At 53.2% G+C, this 20387-nt stretch overlaps 1 protein-coding gene across 2 annotated transcripts in view; it reads right to left on the bottom strand.

The window, feature by feature from the left end:
• Positions 1–20387, bottom strand: part of GON4L (gon-4 like) — a 224257-nt gene that overhangs the window by 26908 nt on the left and 176962 nt on the right. For both annotated transcript variants that reach the window (XM_088465207.1, XM_088465208.1), the window contains exons 24-26: positions 20176–20319; positions 19946–20089; positions 12269–12373 (exon numbers count right to left, since the gene is read on the bottom strand). In XM_088465207.1, the coding sequence (XP_088321333.1) occupies positions 12269–12373; positions 19946–20089; positions 20176–20319 (393 nt within the window). The remainder of the gene's footprint in view (positions 1–12268; positions 12374–19945; positions 20090–20175; positions 20320–20387) is intronic.

Here is a 20387-nt window from a genome sequence, read left to right on the forward strand (position 1 = left end):
TGGTAAGTGGTCATACAGGAGAGAGCTGGGGGTGTATGGTAAGTGGTCACACAGGAGAGAATGGGAGAGAGCTGGGGGTGTATGGTAAGTGGCCATACAGGAGAGAATGGGAGAGAGCTGGGTGTGTATGGTAAGTGGTCATACAGGAGAGAATGGGAGAGAGCTGGGGGTGTATGGTAAGTGGCCATACAGGAGAGAATGGGAGAGAGCTGGGGGTGTATGGTAAGTGGTCATACAGGAGAGAGCTGGGGGTGTATGGTAAGTGGTCATACAGGAGAGAGCTGGGGGTGTATGGTAAGTGGTCACACAGGAGAGAATGGGAGAGAGCTGGGGGTGTATGGTAAGTGGTGATACAGGAGAGAATGAGAGAGAGCTGGGTGTGTATGGTAAGTGGCCATACAGGAGAGAGCTGGGGGTGTATGGTAAGTGGCCATACAGGAGAGAGCTGGGGGTGTATGGTAAGTGGTCATACAGGAGAGAATGGGAGAGAGCTGGGGGTGTACGGTAAGTGGCCATACAGGAGAGAGCTGGGGGTGTATGGTAAGAGGCCATACAGGAGAGAATGGGAGAGAGCTGGGGGTGTATGGTAAGTGGCCATACAGGAGAGAGCTGGGCGTGTATGGTAAGTGGTCATACAGGAGAGAATGGGAGATAGCTGGGGGTATATGGTAAGTGGTCATACAGGAGAGAATGGGAGAGAGCTGGGGGTGTATGGTAAGTGGTCATACAGGAGAGAATGGGAGAGAGCTGGGGGTGTATGGTAAGTGGCCATACAGGAGAGAATGGGAGAGAGCTGGGGGTGTATGGTAAGTGGTCATCCAGGAGAGAGCTGGGGGGGTATGGTAAGTGGTCATACAGGAGAGAGCTGGGGGTGTATGGTAAGTAGCCATACAGGAGAGAATGAGAGAGAGCTGGGGGTGTATGGTAAGTGGTCATACAGGAGAGAATGGGAGAGAGCTGGGGGTGTATGGTAAGTGGCCATACAGGAGAGAATGGGAGAGAGCTGGGTGTGTATGGTAAGTGGCCATACAGGAGAGAGCTGGGGGTGTATGGTAAGTGGCCATACAGGAGAGAGCTGGGGGTGCATGGTAAGTGGTGATACAGGAGAGAATGGGAGAGAGCTGGGTGTATGGTAAGTGGTCATACAGGAGAGAGCTGGGGGTGTATGGTAAGTGGCCATACAGGAGAGAATGGAAGAGAGCTGGGGGTGTATGGCAAGTGGCCATACAGGAGAGAATGGGAGAGAGCTGGGGGTGTATGGTAAGTGGCCATACAGGAGAGAGCTGGGGGTGTATGGTAATTGGTCATACAGGAGAGAGCTGGGGGTGTATGGTGAGTGGTCATACAGGAGAGAGCTGGGGGTGTATGGTAAGTGGTCATACAGGAGAGAGCTGGGGGTGTATGGTAAGTGGTCATACAGGAGAGAGCTGGGGGTGTATGGTAAGTGGTCACACAGGAGAGAATGGGAGAGAGCTGGGGGTGTATGGTAAGTGGCCATACAGGAGAGAATGGGAGAGAGCTGGGTGTGTATGGTAAGTGGTCATACAGGAGAGAATGGGAGAGAGCTGGGGGTGTATGGTAAGTGGCCATACAGGAGAGAATGGGAGAGAGCTGGGGGTGTATGGTAAGTGGTCATACAGGAGAGAGCTGGGGGTGTATGGTAAGTGGTCATACAGGAGAGAATGGGAGAGAGCTGGGTGTGTATGTTAAGTGGCCATACAGGAGAGAGCTGGGGGTGTATGGTAAGTGGCCATACAGGAGAGAGCTGGGGGTGCATGGTAAGTGGTGATACAGGAGAGAATGGGAGAGAGCTGGGTGTATGGTAAGTGGTCATACAGGAGAGAGCTGGGGGTGTATGGTAAGTGGCCATACAGGATAGAATGGAAGAGAGCTGGGGGTGTATGGTAAGTGGCCATACAGGAGAGAATGGGAGAGAGCTGGGGGTGTATGGTAAGTGGTCATATAGGAGAGAGCTGGGGGTGTATGGTAAGTGGTCATACAGGAGAGAGCTGGGTGTGTATGGTAAGTGGCCATACAGGAGAGAATGGGAGAGAGCTGGGTGTGTATGGTAAGTGGTCACACAGGAGAGAATGGGAGAGAGCTGGGGGTGTATGGTAAGCGGCCATACAGGAGAGAGCTGGGGGTGTATGGTAAGCGGCCATACAGGAGAGTGCTGGGGGTGTATGGTAAGCGGCCATACAGGAGAGAGCTGGGGGTGTATGGTAAGTGGTCATACAGGAGAGAGCTGGGGGTGTATGGTAAGCGGCCATACAGGAGAGAGCTGGGGGTGTATGGTAAGCGGCCATACAGGAGAGAGCTGGGGGTGTATGGTAAGTGGTCATACAGGAGAGAATGGGAGAGAGCTGGGGGTGTATGGTAAGTGGTCATACAGGAGAGAATGGGAGAGAGCTGGGGGTGTACGGTAAGTGGCCATACAGGAGAGAGCTGGGAGTGTATGGTAAGAGGCCATACAGGAGAGAATGGGAGAGAGCTGGGGGTGTATGGTAAGTGGCCATACAGGAGAGAGCTGGGCGTGTATGGTAAGTGGTCATACAGGAGAGAATGGGAGAGAGCTGGGGGTGTATGGTAAGTGGCCATACAGGAGAGAATGGGAGAGAGCTGGGTGTGTATGGTAAGTGGTCATACAGGAGAGAATGGGAGAGAGCTGGGGGTGTATGGTAAGTGGCCATACAGGAGAGAATGGGAGAGAGCTGGGGGTGTATGGTAAGTGGTCATACAGGAGAGAGCTGGGGGTGTATGGTAAGTGGTCATACAGGAGAGAGCTGGGGGTGTATGGTAAGTGGTCACACAGGAGAGAATGGGAGAGAGCTGGGGGTGTATGGTAAGTGGTGATACAGGAGAGAATGAGAGAGAGCTGGGTGTGTATGGTAAGTGGCCATACAGGAGAGAGCTGGGGGTGTATGGTAAGTGGCCATACAGGAGAGAGCTGGGGGTGTATGGTAAGTGGTCATACAGGAGAGAATGGGAGAGAGCTGGGGGTGTACGGTAAGTGGCCATACAGGAGAGAGCTGGGGGTGTATGGTAAGAGGCCATACAGGAGAGAATGGGAGAGAGCTGGGGGTGTATGGTAAGTGGCCATACAGGGGAGAGTTGGGGGTGTATGGTAAGAGGCCATACAGGAGAGAGCTGGGGGTGTATGGTAAGTGGCCATACAGGAGAGAATGGGAGAGAGCTGGGTGTATGGTAAGTGGTCACACAGGAGAGAATGGGAGAGAGCTGGGGGTGTATGGTAAGTGGTCATACAGGAGAGAGCTGGGGGTGTATGGTAAGTGGTCATACAGGAGAGAGCTGGGGGTGTATGGTAAGTGGTCATACAGGAGAGAATGGGAGAGAGCTGGGGGTGTATGGTAAGTGGCCATACAGGAGAGAATGGGAGAGAGCTGGGTGTGTATGGTAAGTGGTCATACAGGAGAGAATGGGAGAGAGCTGGGGGTGTATGGTAAGTGGCCATACAGGAGAGAATGGGAGAGAGCTGGGGGTGTATGGTAAGTGGTCATACAGGAGAGAGCTGGGGGTGTATGGTAAGTGGTCATACAGGAGAGAGCTGGGGGTGTATGGTAAGTGGTCACACAGGAGAGAATGGGAGAGAGCTGGGGGTGTATGGTAAGTGGTGATACAGGAGAGAATGAGAGAGAGCTGGGTGTGTATGGTAAGTGGCTATACAGGAGAGAGCTGGGGGTGTATGGTAAGTGGCCATACAGGAGAGAGCTGGGGGTGTATGGTAAGTGGTCATACAGGAGAGAATGGGAGAGAGCTGGGGGTGTACGGTAAGTGGCCATACAGGAGAGAGCTGGGGGTGTATGGTAAGAGGCCATACAGGAGAGAATGGGAGAGAGCTGGGGGTGTATGGTAAGTGGCCATACAGGAGAGAGCTGGGCGTGTATGGTAAGTGGTCATACAGGAGAGAATGGGAGATAGCTGGGGGTATATGGTAAGTGGTCATACAGGAGAGAATGGGAGAGAGCTGGGGGTGTATGGTAAGTGGTCATACAGGAGAGAATGGGAGAGAGCTGGGGGTGTATGGTAAGTGGCCATACAGGAGAGAATGGGAGAGAGCTGGGGGTGTATGGTAAGTGGTCATCCAGGAGAGAGCTGGGGGGGTATGGTAAGTGGTCATACAGGAGAGAGCTGGGGGTGTATGGTAAGTGGCCATACAGGAGAGAATGAGAGAGAGCTGGGGGTGTATGGTAAGTGGTCATACAGGAGAGAATGGGAGAGAGCTGGGGGTGTATGGTAAGTGGCCATACAGGAGAGAATGGGAGAGAGCTGGGTGTGTATGGTAAGTGGCCATACAGGAGAGAGCTGGGGGTGTATGGTAAGTGGCCATACAGGAGAGAGCTGGGGGTGCATGGTAAGTGGTGATACAGGAGAGAATGGGAGAGAGCTGGGTGTATGGTAAGTGGTCATACAGGAGAGAGCTGGGGGTGTATGGTAAGTGGCCATACAGGAGAGAATGGAAGAGAGCTGGGGGTGTATGGTAAGTGGCCATACAGGAGAGAATGGGAGAGAGCTGGTGGTGTATGGTAAGTGGCCATACAGGAGAGAGCTGGGGGTGTATGGTAATTGGTCATACAGGAGAGAGCTGGGGGTGTATGGTAAGTGGTCATACAGGAGAGAGCTGGGGGTGTATGGTAAGTGGTCATACAGGAGAGAGCTGGGGGTGTATGGTAAGTGGTCACACAGGAGAGAATGGGAGAGAGTTGGGGGTGTATGGTAAGTGGTCATACAGGAGAGAATGGGAGAGAGCTGGGTGTGTATGTTAAGTGGCCATACAGGAGAGAGCTGGGGGTGTATGGTAAGTGGCCATACAGGAGAGAGCTGGGGGTGCATGGTAAGTGGTGATACAGGAGAGAATGGGAGAGAGCTGGGTGTATGGTAAGTGGTCATACAGGAGAGAGCTGGGGGTGTATGGTAAGTGGCCATACAGGATAGAATGGAAGAGAGCTGGGGGTGTATGGTAAGTGGCCATACAGGAGAGAATGGGAGAGAGCTGGGGGTGTATGGTAAGTGGTCATATAGGAGAGAGCTGGGGGTGTATGGTAAGTGGTCATACAGGAGAGAGCTGGGTGTGTATGGTAAGTGGCCATACAGGAGAGAATGGGAGAGAGCTGGGTGTGTATGGTAAGTGGTCACACAGGAGAGAATGGGAGAGAGCTGGGGGTGTATGGTAAGCGGCCATACAGGAGAGAGCTGGGGGTGTATGGTAAGCGGCCATACAGGAGAGTGCTGGGGGTGTATGGTAAGCGGCCATACAGGAGAGTGCTGGGGGTGTATGGTAAGCGGCCATACAGGAGAGAGCTGGGGGTGTATGGTAAGAGGCCATACAGGAGAGAGCTGGGGGTGTATGGTAAGTGGTCATACAGGAGAGAGCTGGGGGTGTATGGTAAGCGGCCATACAGGAGAGAGCTGGGGGTGTATGGTAAGCGGCCATACAGGAGAGAGCTGGGGGTGTATGGTAAGTGGTCATACAGGAGAGAATGGGAGAGAGCTGGGGGTGTATGGTAAGTGGTCATACAGGAGAGAATGGGAGAGAGCTGGGGGTGTACGGTAAGTGGCCATACAGGAGAGAGCTGGGAGTGTATGGTAAGAGGCCATACAGGAGAGAATGGGAGAGAGCTGGGGGTGTATGGTAAGTGGCCATACAGGAGAGAGCTGGGCGTGTATGGTAAGTGGTCATACAGGAGAGAATGGGAGATAGCTGGGGGTATATGGTAAGTGGCCATACAGGAGAGAATGGGAGAGAGCTGGGGGTGTATGGTAAGTGGCCATACAGGAGAGAGCTGGGGGTGTATAGTAAGTGGTAATACAGGAGAGAGCTGGGTGTGTATGGTAAGTGGTCATACAGGAAAGAATGGGAGAGAGCTGGGGGTGTATGGTAAGTGGCCATACAGGAGAGAATGGGAGAGACCTGGGGGTGTATGTTAAGTGGCCATACAGGAGAGAATGGGAGAGAGCTGGGGGTGTATGGTAAGTGGTCATACAGGAGAGAGCTGGGGGTGTATGGTAAGTGGTCATACAGGAGAGAATGGGAGAGAGCTGGGTGTGTATGGTAAGTGGTCATACAGGAGAGAATGGGAGAGAGCTGGGTGTGTATGGTAAGTGGCCATACAGGAGAGAATGGGAGAGAGCTGGGGGTGTATGGTAAGCGGCCATACAGGAGAGAGCTGGGGGTGTATGGTAAGTGGTCATACAGGAGAGAATGGGAGAGAGCTGGGGGTGTATGGTAAGTGGTCATACAGGAGAGAATGGGAGAGAGCTGGGGGTGTACGGTAAGTGGCCATACAGGAGAGAGCTGGGGGTGTATGGTAAGAGGCCATACAGGAGAGAATGGGAGAGAGCTGGGGGTGTATGGTAAGTGGCCATACAGGAGAGAGCTGGGCGTGTATGGTAAGTGGTCATACAGGAGAGAATGGGAGAGAGCTGGGGGTGTATGGTAAGTGGCCATACAGGAGAGAGCTGGGGGTGTATAGTAAGTGGTAATACAGGAGAGAGCTGGGTGTGTATGGTAAGTGGTCATACAGGAAAGAATGGGAGAGAGCTGGGGGTGTATGGTAAGTGGCCATACAGGAGAGAATGGGAGAGAGCTGGGGGTGTATGGTAAGTGGCCATACAGGAGAGAATGGGAGAGAGCTGGGGGTGTATGGTAAGTGGTCATACAGGAGAGAGCTGGGGGTGTATGGTAAGTGGTCATACAGGAGAGAATGGGAGAGAGCTGGGTGTGTATGGTAAGTGGTCATACAGGAGAGAATGGGAGAGAGCTGGGTGTGTATGGTAAGTGGCCATACAGGAGAGAATGGGAGAGAGCTGGGGGTGTATGGTAAGTGGCCATACAGGAGAGAGCTGGGGGTGTATAGTAAGTGGCCATACAGGAGAGAGCTGGGGGTGTATAGTAAGTGGCCATACAGGAGACAGCTGGGGGTGTATGGTAAGAGGCCATACAGGAGAGAGCTGGGGTGTATGGTAAGTGGTCATACAGGAGAGAATGGGAGAGAGCTGGGGGTGTATGGTAAGTGGTCATACAGGAGAGAATGGGAGAGAGCTGGGGGTGTATGGTAAGTGGCCATACAGGAGAGAATGGGAGATAGCTGGGGGTGTATGGTAAGTGGCCATACAGGAGAGAGCTGGGGGTGTATGGTAGGTGGCCATACAGGAGAGAATGGGAGAGAGCTGGGGGTGTATCGTACGTGGTCATACAGGAGAGAATGGGAGAGAGCTGGGGGTGTATGGTAAGTGGCCATACAGGAGAGAGCTGGGGGTGTATGGTAAGTGGTCATACAGGAGTGAGCTGGGGGTGTATGGTAAGTGGTCATACAGGAGAGAGCTGGGGGTGTATGGTAAGTGGTCATACAGGAGAGAGCTGGGGTGTATGGTAAGTGGTCATACAGGAGAGAATGGGAGAGAGCTGGGGGTGTATGGTAAGTGGTGATACAGGAGAGAATGGGAGAGAGCTGGGGGTGTATGGTAAGCGGCCATACAGGAGAGAGCTGGGGGTGTATGGTAAGTGGTGATACAGGAGAGAATGGGAGAGAGCTGGGGGTGTATGGTAAGTGGCCATACAGGAGAGAGCTGGGGGTGTATGGTAAGTGGTCATACAGGAGAGAATGGGAGAGAGCTGGGGGTGTATGGTAAGTGGTAATACAGGAGAGAATGGGAGAGAGCTGGGGGTGTATGGTAAGTGGTGATATAGGAGAGAATGGGAGAGAGCTGGGGGTGTATGGTAAGTGGCCATACAGGAGAGAATGGGAGAGAGCTGGGGGTGTATGGTAAGTGGCCATACAGGAGAGAGCTGGGGGTGTATGGTAAGTGGCCATACAGGAGAGAGCTGGGGGTGTATGGTAAGTGGTCATACAGGAGAGAATGGGAGAGAGCTGGGGGTGTATGGTAAGTGGTGATACAGGAGAGAATGGGAGACAGCTGGGGGTGTATGGTAAGTGGCCATACAGGAGAGAGCTGGGGGTGTATGGTAAGTGGCCATACAGGAGAGAGCTGGGGGTGTATGTTAAGTGGCCATACAGGAGAGAGCTGGGGGTGTATGGCAAGTGGTCATACAGGAGTGAGCTGGGGGTGTATGGTAAGTGGTCATACAGGAGATAGCTGGGGGTGTATGGTAAGTGGTAATACAGGAGAGAGCTGGGGGTGTATGGTAAGTGGTCATACAGGAGAGAATGGGAGAGAGCTGGGGGTGTATGGTAAGTGGCCATACAGGAGAGAATGGGAGAGAGCTGGGGGTGTATGGTAAGTGGCCATACAGGAGAGAATGGGAGAGAGCTGGGGGTGTATGGTAAGTGGCCATACAGGAGAGAATGGGAGATAGCTGGGGGTGTATGGTAAGTGGTCATACAGGAGAGAGCTGGGGGTGTATGGTAAGTGGTCATACAGGAGAGAGCTGGGTGTGTATGGTAAGTGGCCATACAGGAGAGAATGGGAGAGAGCTGGGTGTGTATGGTAAGTGGTCACACAGGAGAGAATGGGAGAGAGCTGGGGGTGTATGGTAAGCGGCCATACAGGAGAGAGCTGGGGGTGTATGGTAAGCGGCCATACAGGAGAGTGCTGGGGGTGTATGGTAAGCGGCCATACAGGAGAGTGCTGGGGGTGTATGGTAAGCGGCCATACAGGAGAGAGCTGGGGGTGTATGGTAAGAGGCCATACAGGAGAGAGCTGGGGGTGTATGGTAAGTGGTCATACAGGAGAGAGCTGGGGGTGTATGGTAAGCGGCCATACAGGAGAGAGCTGGGGGTGTATGGTAAGCGGCCATACAGGAGAGAGCTGGGGGTGTATGGTAAGTGGTCATACAGGAGAGAATGGGAGAGAGCTGGGGGTGTATGGTAAGTGGTCATACAGGAGAGAATGGGAGAGAGCTGGGGGTGTACGGTAAGTGGCCATACAGGAGAGAGCTGGGAGTGTATGGTAAGAGGCCATACAGGAGAGAATGGGAGAGAGCTGGGGGTGTATGGTAAGTGGCCATACAGGAGAGAGCTGGGCGTGTATGGTAAGTGGTCATACAGGAGAGAATGGGAGATAGCTGGGGGTATATGGTAAGTGGCCATACAGGAGAGAATGGGAGAGAGCTGGGGGTGTATGGTAAGTGGCCATACAGGAGAGAGCTGGGGGTGTATAGTAAGTGGTAATACAGGAGAGAGCTGGGTGTGTATGGTAAGTGGTCATACAGGAAAGAATGGGAGAGAGCTGGGGGTGTATGGTAAGTGGCCATACAGGAGAGAATGGGAGAGAGCTGGGGGTGTATGTTAAGTGGCCATACAGGAGAGAATGGGAGAGAGCTGGGGGTGTATGGTAAGTGGTCATACAGGAGAGAGCTGGGGGTGTATGGTAAGTGGTCATACAGGAGAGAATGGGAGAGAGCTGGGTGTGTATGGTAAGTGGTCATACAGGAGAGAATGGGAGAGAGCTGGGTGTGTATGGTAAGTGGCCATACAGGAGAGAATGGGAGAGAGCTGGGGGTGTATGGTAAGCGGCCATACAGGAGAGAGCTGGGGGTGTATGGTAAGTGGTCATACAGGAGAGAATGGGAGAGAGCTGGGGGTGTATGGTAAGTGGTCATACAGGAGAGAATGGGAGAGAGCTGGGGGTGTACGGTAAGTGGCCATACAGGAGAGAGCTGGGGGTGTATGGTAAGAGGCCATACAGGAGAGAATGGGAGAGAGCTGGGGGTGTATGGTAAGTGGCCATACAGGAGAGAGCTGGGCGTGTATGGTAAGTGGTCATACAGGAGAGAATGGGAGAGAGCTGGGGGTGTATGGTAAGTGGCCATACAGGAGAGAGCTGGGGGTGTATAGTAAGTGGTAATACAGGAGAGAGCTGGGTGTGTATGGTAAGTGGTCATACAGGAAAGAATGGGAGAGAGCTGGGGGTGTATGGTAAGTGGCCATACAGGAGAGAATGGGAGAGAGCTGGGGGTGTATGGTAAGTGGCCATACAGGAGAGAATGGGAGAGAGCTGGGGGTGTATGGTAAGTGGTCATACAGGAGAGAGCTGGGGGTGTATGGTAAGTGGTCATACAGGAGAGAATGGGAGAGAGCTGGGTGTGTATGGTAAGTGGTCATACAGGAGAGAATGGGAGAGAGCTGGGTGTGTATGGTAAGTGGCCATACAGGAGAGAATGGGAGAGAGCTGGGGGTGTATGGTAAGTGGCCATACAGGAGAGAGCTGGGGGTGTATAGTAAGTGGCCATACAGGAGAGAGCTGGGGGTGTATAGTAAGTGGCCATACAGGAGACAGCTGGGGGTGTATGGTAAGAGGCCATACAGGAGAGAGCTGGGGTGTATGGTAAGTGGTCATACAGGAGAGAATGGGAGAGAGCTGGGGGTGTATGGTAAGTGGTCATACAGGAGAGAATGGGAGAGAGCTGGGGGTGTATGGTAAGTGGCCATACAGGAGAGAATGGGAGATAGCTGGGGGTGTATGGTAAGTGGCCATACAGGAGAGAGCTGGGGGTGTATGGTAGGTGGCCATACAGGAGAGAATGGGAGAGAGCTGGGGGTGTATCGTACGTGGTCATACAGGAGAGAATGGGAGAGAGCTGGGGGTGTATGGTAAGTGGCCATACAGGAGAGAGCTGGGGGTGTATGGTAAGTGGTCATACAGGAGTGAGCTGGGGGTGTATGGTAAGTGGTCATACAGGAGAGAGCTGGGGGTGTATGGTAAGTGGTCATACAGGAGAGAGCTGGGGTGTATGGTAAGTGGTCATACAGGAGAGAATGGGAGAGAGCTGGGGGTGTATGGTAAGTGGTGATACAGGAGAGAATGGGAGAGAGCTGGGGGTGTATGGTAAGCGGCCATACAGGAGAGAGCTGGGGGTGTATGGTAAGTGGTGATACAGGAGAGAATGGGAGAGAGCTGGGGGTGTATGGTAAGTGGCCATACAGGAGAGAGCTGGGGGTGTATGGTAAGTGGTCATACAGGAGAGAATGGGAGAGAGCTGGGGGTGTATGGTAAGTGGTAATACAGGAGAGAATGGGAGAGAGCTGGGGGTGTATGGTAAGTGGTGATATAGGAGAGAATGGGAGAGAGCTGGGGGTGTATGGTAAGTGGCCATACAGGAGAGAATGGGAGAGAGCTGGGGGTGTATGGTAAGTGGCCATACAGGAGAGAGCTGGGGGTGTATGGTAAGTGGCCATACAGGAGAGAGCTGGGGGTGTATGGTAAGTGGTCATACAGGAGAGAATGGGAGAGAGCTGGGGGTGTATGGTAAGTGGTGATACAGGAGAGAATGGGAGACAGCTGGGGGTGTATGGTAAGTGGCCATACAGGAGAGAGCTGGGGGTGTATGGTAAGTGGCCATACAGGAGAGAGCTGGGGGTGTATGTTAAGTGGCCATACAGGAGAGAGCTGGGGGTGTATGGCAAGTGGTCATACAGGAGTGAGCTGGGGGTGTATGGTAAGTGGTCATACAGGAGATAGCTGGGGGTGTATGGTAAGTGGTAATACAGGAGAGAGCTGGGGGTGTATGGTAAGTGGTCATACAGGAGAGAATGGGAGAGAGCTGGGGGTGTATGGTAAGTGGCCATACAGGAGAGAATGGGAGAGAGCTGGGGGTGTATGGTAAGTGGCCATACAGGAGAGAATGGGAGAGAGCTGGGGGTGTATGGTAAGTGGCCATACAGGAGAGAATGGGAGATAGCTGGGGGTGTATGGTAAGTGGTCATACAGGAGAGAGCTGGGGGTGTATGGTAAGTGGCCATACAGGAGAGAATGGGAGATAGCTGGGGGTGTATGGTAAGTGGTCATACAGGAGAGAGCTGGGGGTGTATGGTAAGAGGCCATACAGGAGAGAGCTGGGGGTGTATGGTAAGTGGCCATACAGGAGAGAATGGGAGATAGCTGGGGGTGTATGGTAAGTGGTCATACAGGAGAGAGCTGGGGGTGTATGGTAAGTGGCCATACAGGAGAGAATGGGAGATAGCTGGGGGTGTATGGTAAGTGGTCATACAGGAGAGAGCTGGGGGTGTATGGTAAGTGGTCATACAGGAGAGAATGGGAGAGAGCTGGGTGTGTATGGTAAGTGGTCATACAGGAGAGAATGGGAGAGAGCTGGTGGTGTATGGGAAGCGGCCATACAGGAGAGAGTTGGGGGTATGGCTGTGACTGAACAGATTGTGGGCACACATGAGCGGCCTGTCAGGTGCATCGAGGATCCAGACTGCCGCCAACACGCCCACTTGTACTGGGTGTGACAAAGGCTGACATGACCCACAGAGAACTACAGCAGTTGCCACCTCCTCTATCTTACCTTGTTGTCCTGTCCTGGGCCGGCCTCTTTCCGCCTCTTGTGCCTCTTATTCTGTTCCTCCTCCTCTTCCACGTCCGGCAAGGTGACCTCTTCAAACCCATCAAACTATGGACAACAATGAGACAGTTATTTCCGTGCTCGACCATCCAAATGTCCTGATATAATCCATTCAGATCCCAAGAGCTGGTCACCGTGTACTCTGCCCCTTGGCATAAAAAAAAAAGAACCATTCTTATAGCCGGAGACCAGCCACACGTGTGTAAAAATAAGAGATATGGTAAGAACTTACCTTTGTTATCTCTCTTTCTACGAAGTCCATAGCATTCCCCCAGAGTCCGGCTAGTACAGACTCTGGGGTCCCGCTGCGATCCTCAGATCTGTACTGGCGTCGCGGCTTTGGCGGGGTGTAGGAGCGGCAGCTTGGACGTCCATAGGGTTCCATAGGATACTTTGGGGTATAGTCGATGGCTCTGCCGTTGGGCACCACACAGTTAATCTTTTAGTCCCAGGATGCACTGGGGCCTCCTCTCCTATACCCCGCCCCCAGGCCAAGGCACCTTCAGTTACGTACCAAGCCATAGGAGGAGAAAACCGAGAGAAGGAAGACTGGAACACACAAGAATCACACTCTCACAGAGAAGGAGACAGAAAACTGGTGACCAGAACACAGCCCATCTGCAGCACAGGTGCGACAGGGTTTGAGTCCTGTGGACCCTACGGACTTCGTAGAAAAAGAGATAACAAACGTAAGTTCTTACCATCTCTCATTTTCTACTGCAGGGTCCATAGGGGGTCCACAGGATACCTTGGGGATGTCCCAAAGCAGTATCCTTTAAGGGTGGGGACGCTCCTGTGCAGTAAGGAGAATCCGCCGCCTGAAGGAAGCATCCTGAGAGGCGAAGGTATCAACTGCATAATACCTTACAAAGGTATGGACAGAAGACCACCTGGCCACCTTTCAAAGCTGAACAGCCGAGGCGCCAAGGCGAGCTGCCCACGAGGGACCCAGAGACAGAGTAGAATGACCAGTAAGAGGGCGGCATTGGAATGCCCTCATAAGTGTAAGCCTCAGAGATCGCCATGCGATCCACCCTGCCAACGACTGTTTGTTGGCAGGCCGCCCCTTCTTATGGACACCGTAGAGGACAAACAAGGAATCCGACTTCCAAAGGGAACTGGTACGGCCTACGTAAATATAGAGAGCACGTACCACATCCAATGAGGCCCCACCCACTGAAAGGTCTGGTGAGTTGAAGGCCGGTATTATAATTTCCTCATTAATATGGAAACCAGACACTACCTTAGGAAGGAAACCAGGGCGAGTCCTAAGAACCGCCCTGTTCCTGTGACAAATCATAAAGGAAGGGCGACAGGAAAGAGCCCCCAAATCTGACACCCTTCTAGCTGAAGCAATAGCCAGAAGAAATACAGTCTTAGCTGTAAGCCATTTGAAGTCTACTGAGCCCAGGGGTTCAAATGGAGGTCCTTGGAGAGCCCTAAGGACCATAGCCAAATCCAAGAAGCCACTGGAGGGACAAAGGGAGGCTGAATGCGAAGGACACCCTGCATAAAGGTGCAGATATCAGGAAACAGAGCAATCCCACACTGAAACCACACTGACAGTGCGTTAACATGCACCTTCAAGGACGCAAGGCGGCTTGTAAGCCCGCCTGTAGGAAAGCCAGAGCCCTGGCTATCCGAAATACCTGGGGATTGTACCCCCTGGGCGACACCCATCAAACTAGGTAAACCATAGCTTGTGGCAAATCCTGGCAGAAACGGGTATCCCAGGTCTGCGCATGGTGTTAACCACAGAGCTGGAGAACCCCTTAGCCCATAGGAGGGATGTCTCAAGAGCCACGCCATCAAAGACAGACGACCCAGATCCGGGTAACAGCAAGGACCCTGAGACAACAGGTCCGGACGTTGAGGCAACAAGCAACAAAGTGTTGATGGAGAGACTCCGTAGAGTACCAGTGATATTTTGGCTATGCTGGAGCCACCAGCAGGATCATATCCCCTTCTTGCTTGAAGTTTCGAAGCACACGAGGAAGAAGGGAGAACGGAGGAAACCGGTACGCAAACTGGAAGGTCCACTGAACCGACAGAGTGTCTACCTGGAGAAACTCTGCGTCTCTTGTTCTGGACCCGTACACAAGCAGCTGGTGGCTGTGTCTGGAGGTCATGAGGTCTATATCTGAAAGGCCCCATTTGTCCCCTAGGAGCTGAAATAGCTCCCGGTGAAGAGACCATTCCCCTGAATGCACATCATACCGGCTGAGGAAGTCCGCTTCCCAGTTGAGGACTCCTGGGATGAACACAGCCGAGATGGCCGGGAGATTGCCGTCTGTCCAAGTCAGAATGCAGGATACCTCTTTAAGGGCCGTCTGACTTCGTGTTCCTCCCTTGACAGTTTACGTAAGCCACTATAGTGGCGTTGTCTGACTGAATTTGCTCTGGTTGTCTGTGCAGAATAAGTCTTGCATGTTGTAGTGCTTTGAACACTGCCCGAAGTTCCAAGATATTGATCGGAAGGGCCGATTCTGCTGATACCCACCGTCCCTAAAAAAACGTGTTGACCAGTCACAGCGCCCCAGCCCCGAAGACTGGCACCCGTCGTGAGAAGGACCCAGTCCGGGATCCAAAACGAGCGACCCTTGATGAAATGAGACGTCTGTAATCACCAAGTTAGAGACAGGCGCACCTCCTGAGAAAGCACCATTGTTTGTGTCTTTATCCGACTGGGCAATCCATCCCACTTGGAGAGAGTCAACCTCTGCAGAGGTCTGGAGTGAAGCTGGGCATAATCCACCATTTCGAATGTTGACAACATGGACCCCAGTAATTGCATCGCCGAGTGAATGGACACTCGGCGACTTTGAAGAGAAGTGCGTACCCTTGTCTGCAACACCGAGAGCTTCGCCTCTGTTAAGAAGATTCTCTGCTGTTGAGAGTCCAACAGTGCACCCAGATGGAACTTCCTCTGGGAAGGAATTATGGAAGACTCCTTCCAATCCATCCGGCAGCCGAGGGTCTGCAACACCGATATTGTCAGTTGCAGATGGCTGCAAAGTAATTCTGGAGATCCTGCTAACAGTAGGAGGTCTTCCAGGTAGGGAAACAGGCGAACCCCATGAAACTTCAGGAGGGCCGCCATGACCACCATTACCTTGGTAAATACCCGTGGTGCCATAGAGAGACCAAAGGGTAGACCTGAAACTGGTAATAGTGATCCAGTGCAGCAAATCTGAGGAAACATTGATGAGCTGTTGCAATACGGACATGCAGGTAGGCATCCTGGATGCCCAGAGACACCACAATATCTCCAAGTGCCATAGCTAATACAATGGAACGCAGAGTTTCCATCCTGAACCGATGCACCCTTTTGGAATCTATTTAGGGACTTGAGGTTGAGGCTAGGACGGTATACACCGCACATTTTTCTGTACCAGAAAGAGGTGGGAATAATAACCCCTCCCCCTTTGGGGTGATGGGACAGGCACTATGACCCCTGCCAGGAGCATAGAACGCACCACCTACTGGATTTCCAGGGCCTTTTCTTGAACTGAAGGAAGGCCAGCAGTGAAAAATTGATGGGGAGGCCTTTTAGGAAGGAAACCAGGGCGATTACCAAGTACTGCCCTGTCCTGGTGGAACACCAGATATGGAGAACTACACAAAAGGGCCCCCAAATCTGACACTCGTCTAACCGAAGCAATGGCCCGAAGGAAGACTGTCTTAAACGTAAGCCATTTCAAATCCACTGATTCCAGTGGTTCAAAAGGCGGGCCCTGCAAGACCCGAAGGACAACCGCCAAATCCCAAGGCTCCACCGCAGGCACAAAGGGTGGCTGAATCCGCAGCACACCTTGTAAAAAGGTGTGCACATCATGCAGAGTCGCAATCAGTCTCTGAAACCACACAGACAGGGCCGAGACCTGTACCCTCAGTGAAGCCAGGCGAAGTCCTAGGTCCAGGCCTGCCTGGAGGAAAGCCAGTGTCCTGGAAATCCTAAACGTCCGAGGATCACACACTTTAGGGGTGCACCACTGAAAGTAGGAGTGCCACACTCTGTGATAAATCCTGGCAGAGGCTGGCTTCCGTGCACTCATCAAGGTGTTAACCACCGCACCAGAGAAGCCCTTTAACCTTAAGAGGGATGCCTCAAGAGCCATGCCGTCAAAGCCAAGCGCCCCAGATCCGGGTGAAGGCAGGGACCCTGTGACAACAGGTCCTGACGTTGAGGTAACAACCACGGAGTGTCTATCGACAGACTCTGAAAGTCTGAGTACCAGTGCTTCCTTGGCCACGCTGGAGCCACCAGTGGGAACCTGCCTCCTTCCTGCTTGAACTTTCTGAGTACGCGAGGAAGAAGGGACACCGGAGGAAAAAGGTACGCGAACCAAAAGGTCCACCTGACCGACAGAGCATCTACTAGTAGAGCGCCTGCGTCTCTTGTCCTCGATCCGTACACTGGTAGCTTGTAATTGTGTCGGGAGGCCATAAGGTCCACGTCCGGAAGACTCCATCTGTACACCAGGAGTTGAAACACCACCTGGTGAAGAGACCATTCCCCTGGATGCACGTCGTGATGGCTGAGGAAGTCCGCTTCCCAATTGAGGACTCCGGGTATGAATACCGCCGATATGGCCGGCAGATGGCCTTTTGCCCATGTCAGGATGCGTGACACTTCTCGCATGGCCGCCTGACTTCGAGTTCCTCCATGGTGGTTGATGTACGCCACCGTCGTGGAATTGTCTGGCTGCAGCTGCACAAGACTTCCTTGTAGGATGTGTCTTGCTCTTGTGAGAGCCAGGAAGACTGCCCTTAGTTCCAATATATTGATTGGAAGGACGGTTTCCTCCAGCGTCCACCGACCCTGAAAGGAGTGCGGGCCTGACACTGCGCCCCAACCCCGCAGACTGGCATCCGTTGTCAGTAGGGTCCAGTCCGGTATCCAAAAGGGGGGCCCTGGGTGAGATGCTGAGTTTGCAACCACCAAGCCAGAGATAACCTGACTTCCGGGGAGAGCGCCATTGTCTGAGCCTTCAATTTCCGAGGTGATCTGTCCCATCGGGCAAGGATCAATGTCTGTAGAGGTCTCGAATTAAATTGCGCATACTCCACCATGTCGAATGTTGACACCATCAACCCCAGCAACTGCATTGCTGCATGCACAGAGACCTGGCGACTGTGGAGACATCTGCGTACCCGCATCTGCAACACCGAGATCTTGTCTGACGTCAGGAAGATCCTTTGCTGCTTTGAGTCCAATAGAGCTCCTAGATGCAGCATCCTCTGCGACGGAGTTAGAGACGACTTCTCCCAATTTATGACCCATCCATGCGACTGAAGCACCGAGATGGTCATCTGGAGGTGATGGAGAAGAACCTCTGGAGATCCTGCCAGGAGCAACAGATCGTCCAGATATGGTAATAGGCTGATCCCCTGCAGCCGCAGATGGGACGCCATTACTGCCATAATTTTTGCAAGTACCCGAGGGGTATACAATCACTCTTGCCTTGCGCAGGGAACATACCGCCTCCAGTATCAATAAGGCTTGTGCTGCTCATCCCTTGGGGATAGTTCCGAGTCAGACTCTGGAAGTACCCCATCGTCCTCTGACGACCTGTCATCCTCGTCCACATAGGGATGGTGAGGAGACACAGAAGTCCTCTTTGCCAGCACCCTAGGGGTCCTAGATAGTGAATCAGGGTCAGAGTCCGCAGACAGGTTGACCTGAGACCCTTGTGGTACATTAACCACTTGCGGTGCCAACTGGATCTGTGGCATAGGAGCCAGAGCCAGCGGATGCTGTGAAGATCCCACTTGGAGGAGCATAGGGGGCACAGCCATGCGAGCCATAAGCGTCTGCAGTGCCTGAGCAAAGCACGCTCACGGGAGTTCTTGCGCAGTCCCAAGGACCGAAGAGGAACCTGGAGGGACATAACACCAGCCGCATTAACCCTCACGCAGCACATCAGTCTCCCCAATGCCAGCAGCACAACGCACACAGGACTGCAAGGCGGCATAGACACCCGGGTATTATCCTCACCGCTGGACGTGGTGAAAGGATATATAGGTGTGTAAATAGGGGTACAAGTAACACTATACACCACAACTGTCTGTGACCTAACCAGACCTGGACAGCAAGTCAGAGTTAAACGGAAAACAGTGTACAGCAATAGTTATAGTAGAGAGTAAAGCAGACACACTCAGATGCTAGCAACAGTCACAGACAATGCCGGGGAAAAACTCCGCACTACCTGGCACTTTACATCAACCTCAAAGTCACTGAAGACTGAAAGGGTTAAAAGTGCTGCAAATCAACTTCAAAACCAAAGGGTTAATGAAGGCTGCAACTACATACCAGATCTGGGAATCAGAGTATGTAGGGGGACACAGGACACCAGCTCCATACCAGATCCGGGAATCAGAGTATGTAGGGGGACACAGGACACCAGCTACATATCGGATCCGGGAATCAGAGTATGTAGGGGGACACGGGACACCAGCTACATACCGGATCCGGGAATCAGAGTATGTAGGGGGACACGGGACACCAGCTACATTCCAGATCTGGGAATCAGAGTATGTAGGGGGACACGGGACACCAGCTACATACCGGATCCGGGAATCAGAGTATGTAGGGGGACACAGGACACCAGCTACTCACCGCTGCCTGGGAGCTGAAAATGGCCACCAAACGCTTGCTGGGGGGTGGTGCCTGTAGGAGGAGTCCACTGTAGCATGGCCTGAGAGCGGAGCAAAGGCGCGCTGAGTGGGGGGGAGGCGCTGTGCAGACGTGCCATCTCCCCCGGCCAGACTAAGAACCGCCGGGGACACCGGGGTCTTCCTCCTCCAGAGCCCAGCGGTAACTTGTCCCTGGTGGTCTAGTGGACGCTGGGGTATGGGCGGCCGAGCACCACTGCTGACCGGCGCCGGGCGTCCCCTACCCGGCACTAACGGGCTGCCCTGCGGCGGTCCCCGTCTAGGGATACCGCGCGCAGTATTGTACTCTGGAGGCTTTACCTAACCTCCCTCCCCCCCGCCGCTGCAACCCTGGGAGCCGACAGGTCCCGCTAGCAGAGACTCGCGGCTCTGTCGGGACGCGGCTCCGGCGGGAGGTCTAGGAGCAGTGGCCCTGACTTACGCTGGACTGTCAGGGCCGAACGCTCATCCAGCTGACTCCAGTCAGCCGAATCTTCAGGGGCTCTTCTGATAGCCCCCCTGCGTTACCCGTGCTCCCCAACCTCTCCTGCCGGGGCACCACACTAAACTGAGTAATGCCCTGGCTGGGAGACGGGGTATGGAGGAGGACCAGTGCATCCTGGGGGAAAGAAATTAACTGCATAGTGCCCGATGCCTACGTCATCCACCTATACCCCACGGTCTCCTGTGGACCCTAAGGATCCCGAAGTAGAAATAAAATGTTCCACCCCATATTGTTCTTCCCCTCTAATAAAAGAAGTATGGGATGGCCACCTACACCACATATGACAGTCCTTGGCACAATCCAGCCTCCAGTAACGGGAGGTCAACACTAAGAGGCCCATTCTGACTGACCAGTGTACGAGCACAGACGCTTTGGATCACTTCTCACGGTACTATAAATGTCAGGTATTAAATTCTGCTGGTTTCCAGCCCCAGACCCCATCTCTGCCGTCATTTACTCACTGTGTACTCTTTGTCCTCCGTCCAGTTCATAACTTCAAAATCTTCCATGCGGCTCACTGGGGGCCTGAGCTGGTCAAAGAAGAGCGAGAACTCCTCCTGGAGATGAATGTGTCCTCTCAGGAGCTGCCACATCTGAGTCTTCAGCTGCAGAGAAGCCATTACAAGAGGTGAGCATGCTGAACAGACACAGGAGTAACGCTCTGCGTGAGGGGGAGACGAGAACACTCTACCTTTCCTATCTCCTGCAGGGGGCACTCCGCGCAGCTCTGGAGCAGCTTAATAATCTTCTGGTGTTGTGTTGGGTTCTCCAGGAAACAGATCTCCAACTGGCGGAGAAACCTTCGGCTCTTATCGAAGGCTTGTTGTTCTTCAAACTGGCGGAGAGACCATTTGTGTGTCACAATTTCCAGCCGATACTCAATTTAATAAATTAACTTTTACA

This window comes from Taudactylus pleione, unplaced genomic scaffold (genome assembly GCF_031769625.1).
Source record: "Taudactylus pleione unplaced genomic scaffold, aTauple2 ptg001907l, whole genome shotgun sequence".
NCBI classification, from domain to species: domain Eukaryota; kingdom Metazoa; phylum Chordata; class Amphibia; order Anura; family Myobatrachidae; genus Taudactylus; species Taudactylus pleione.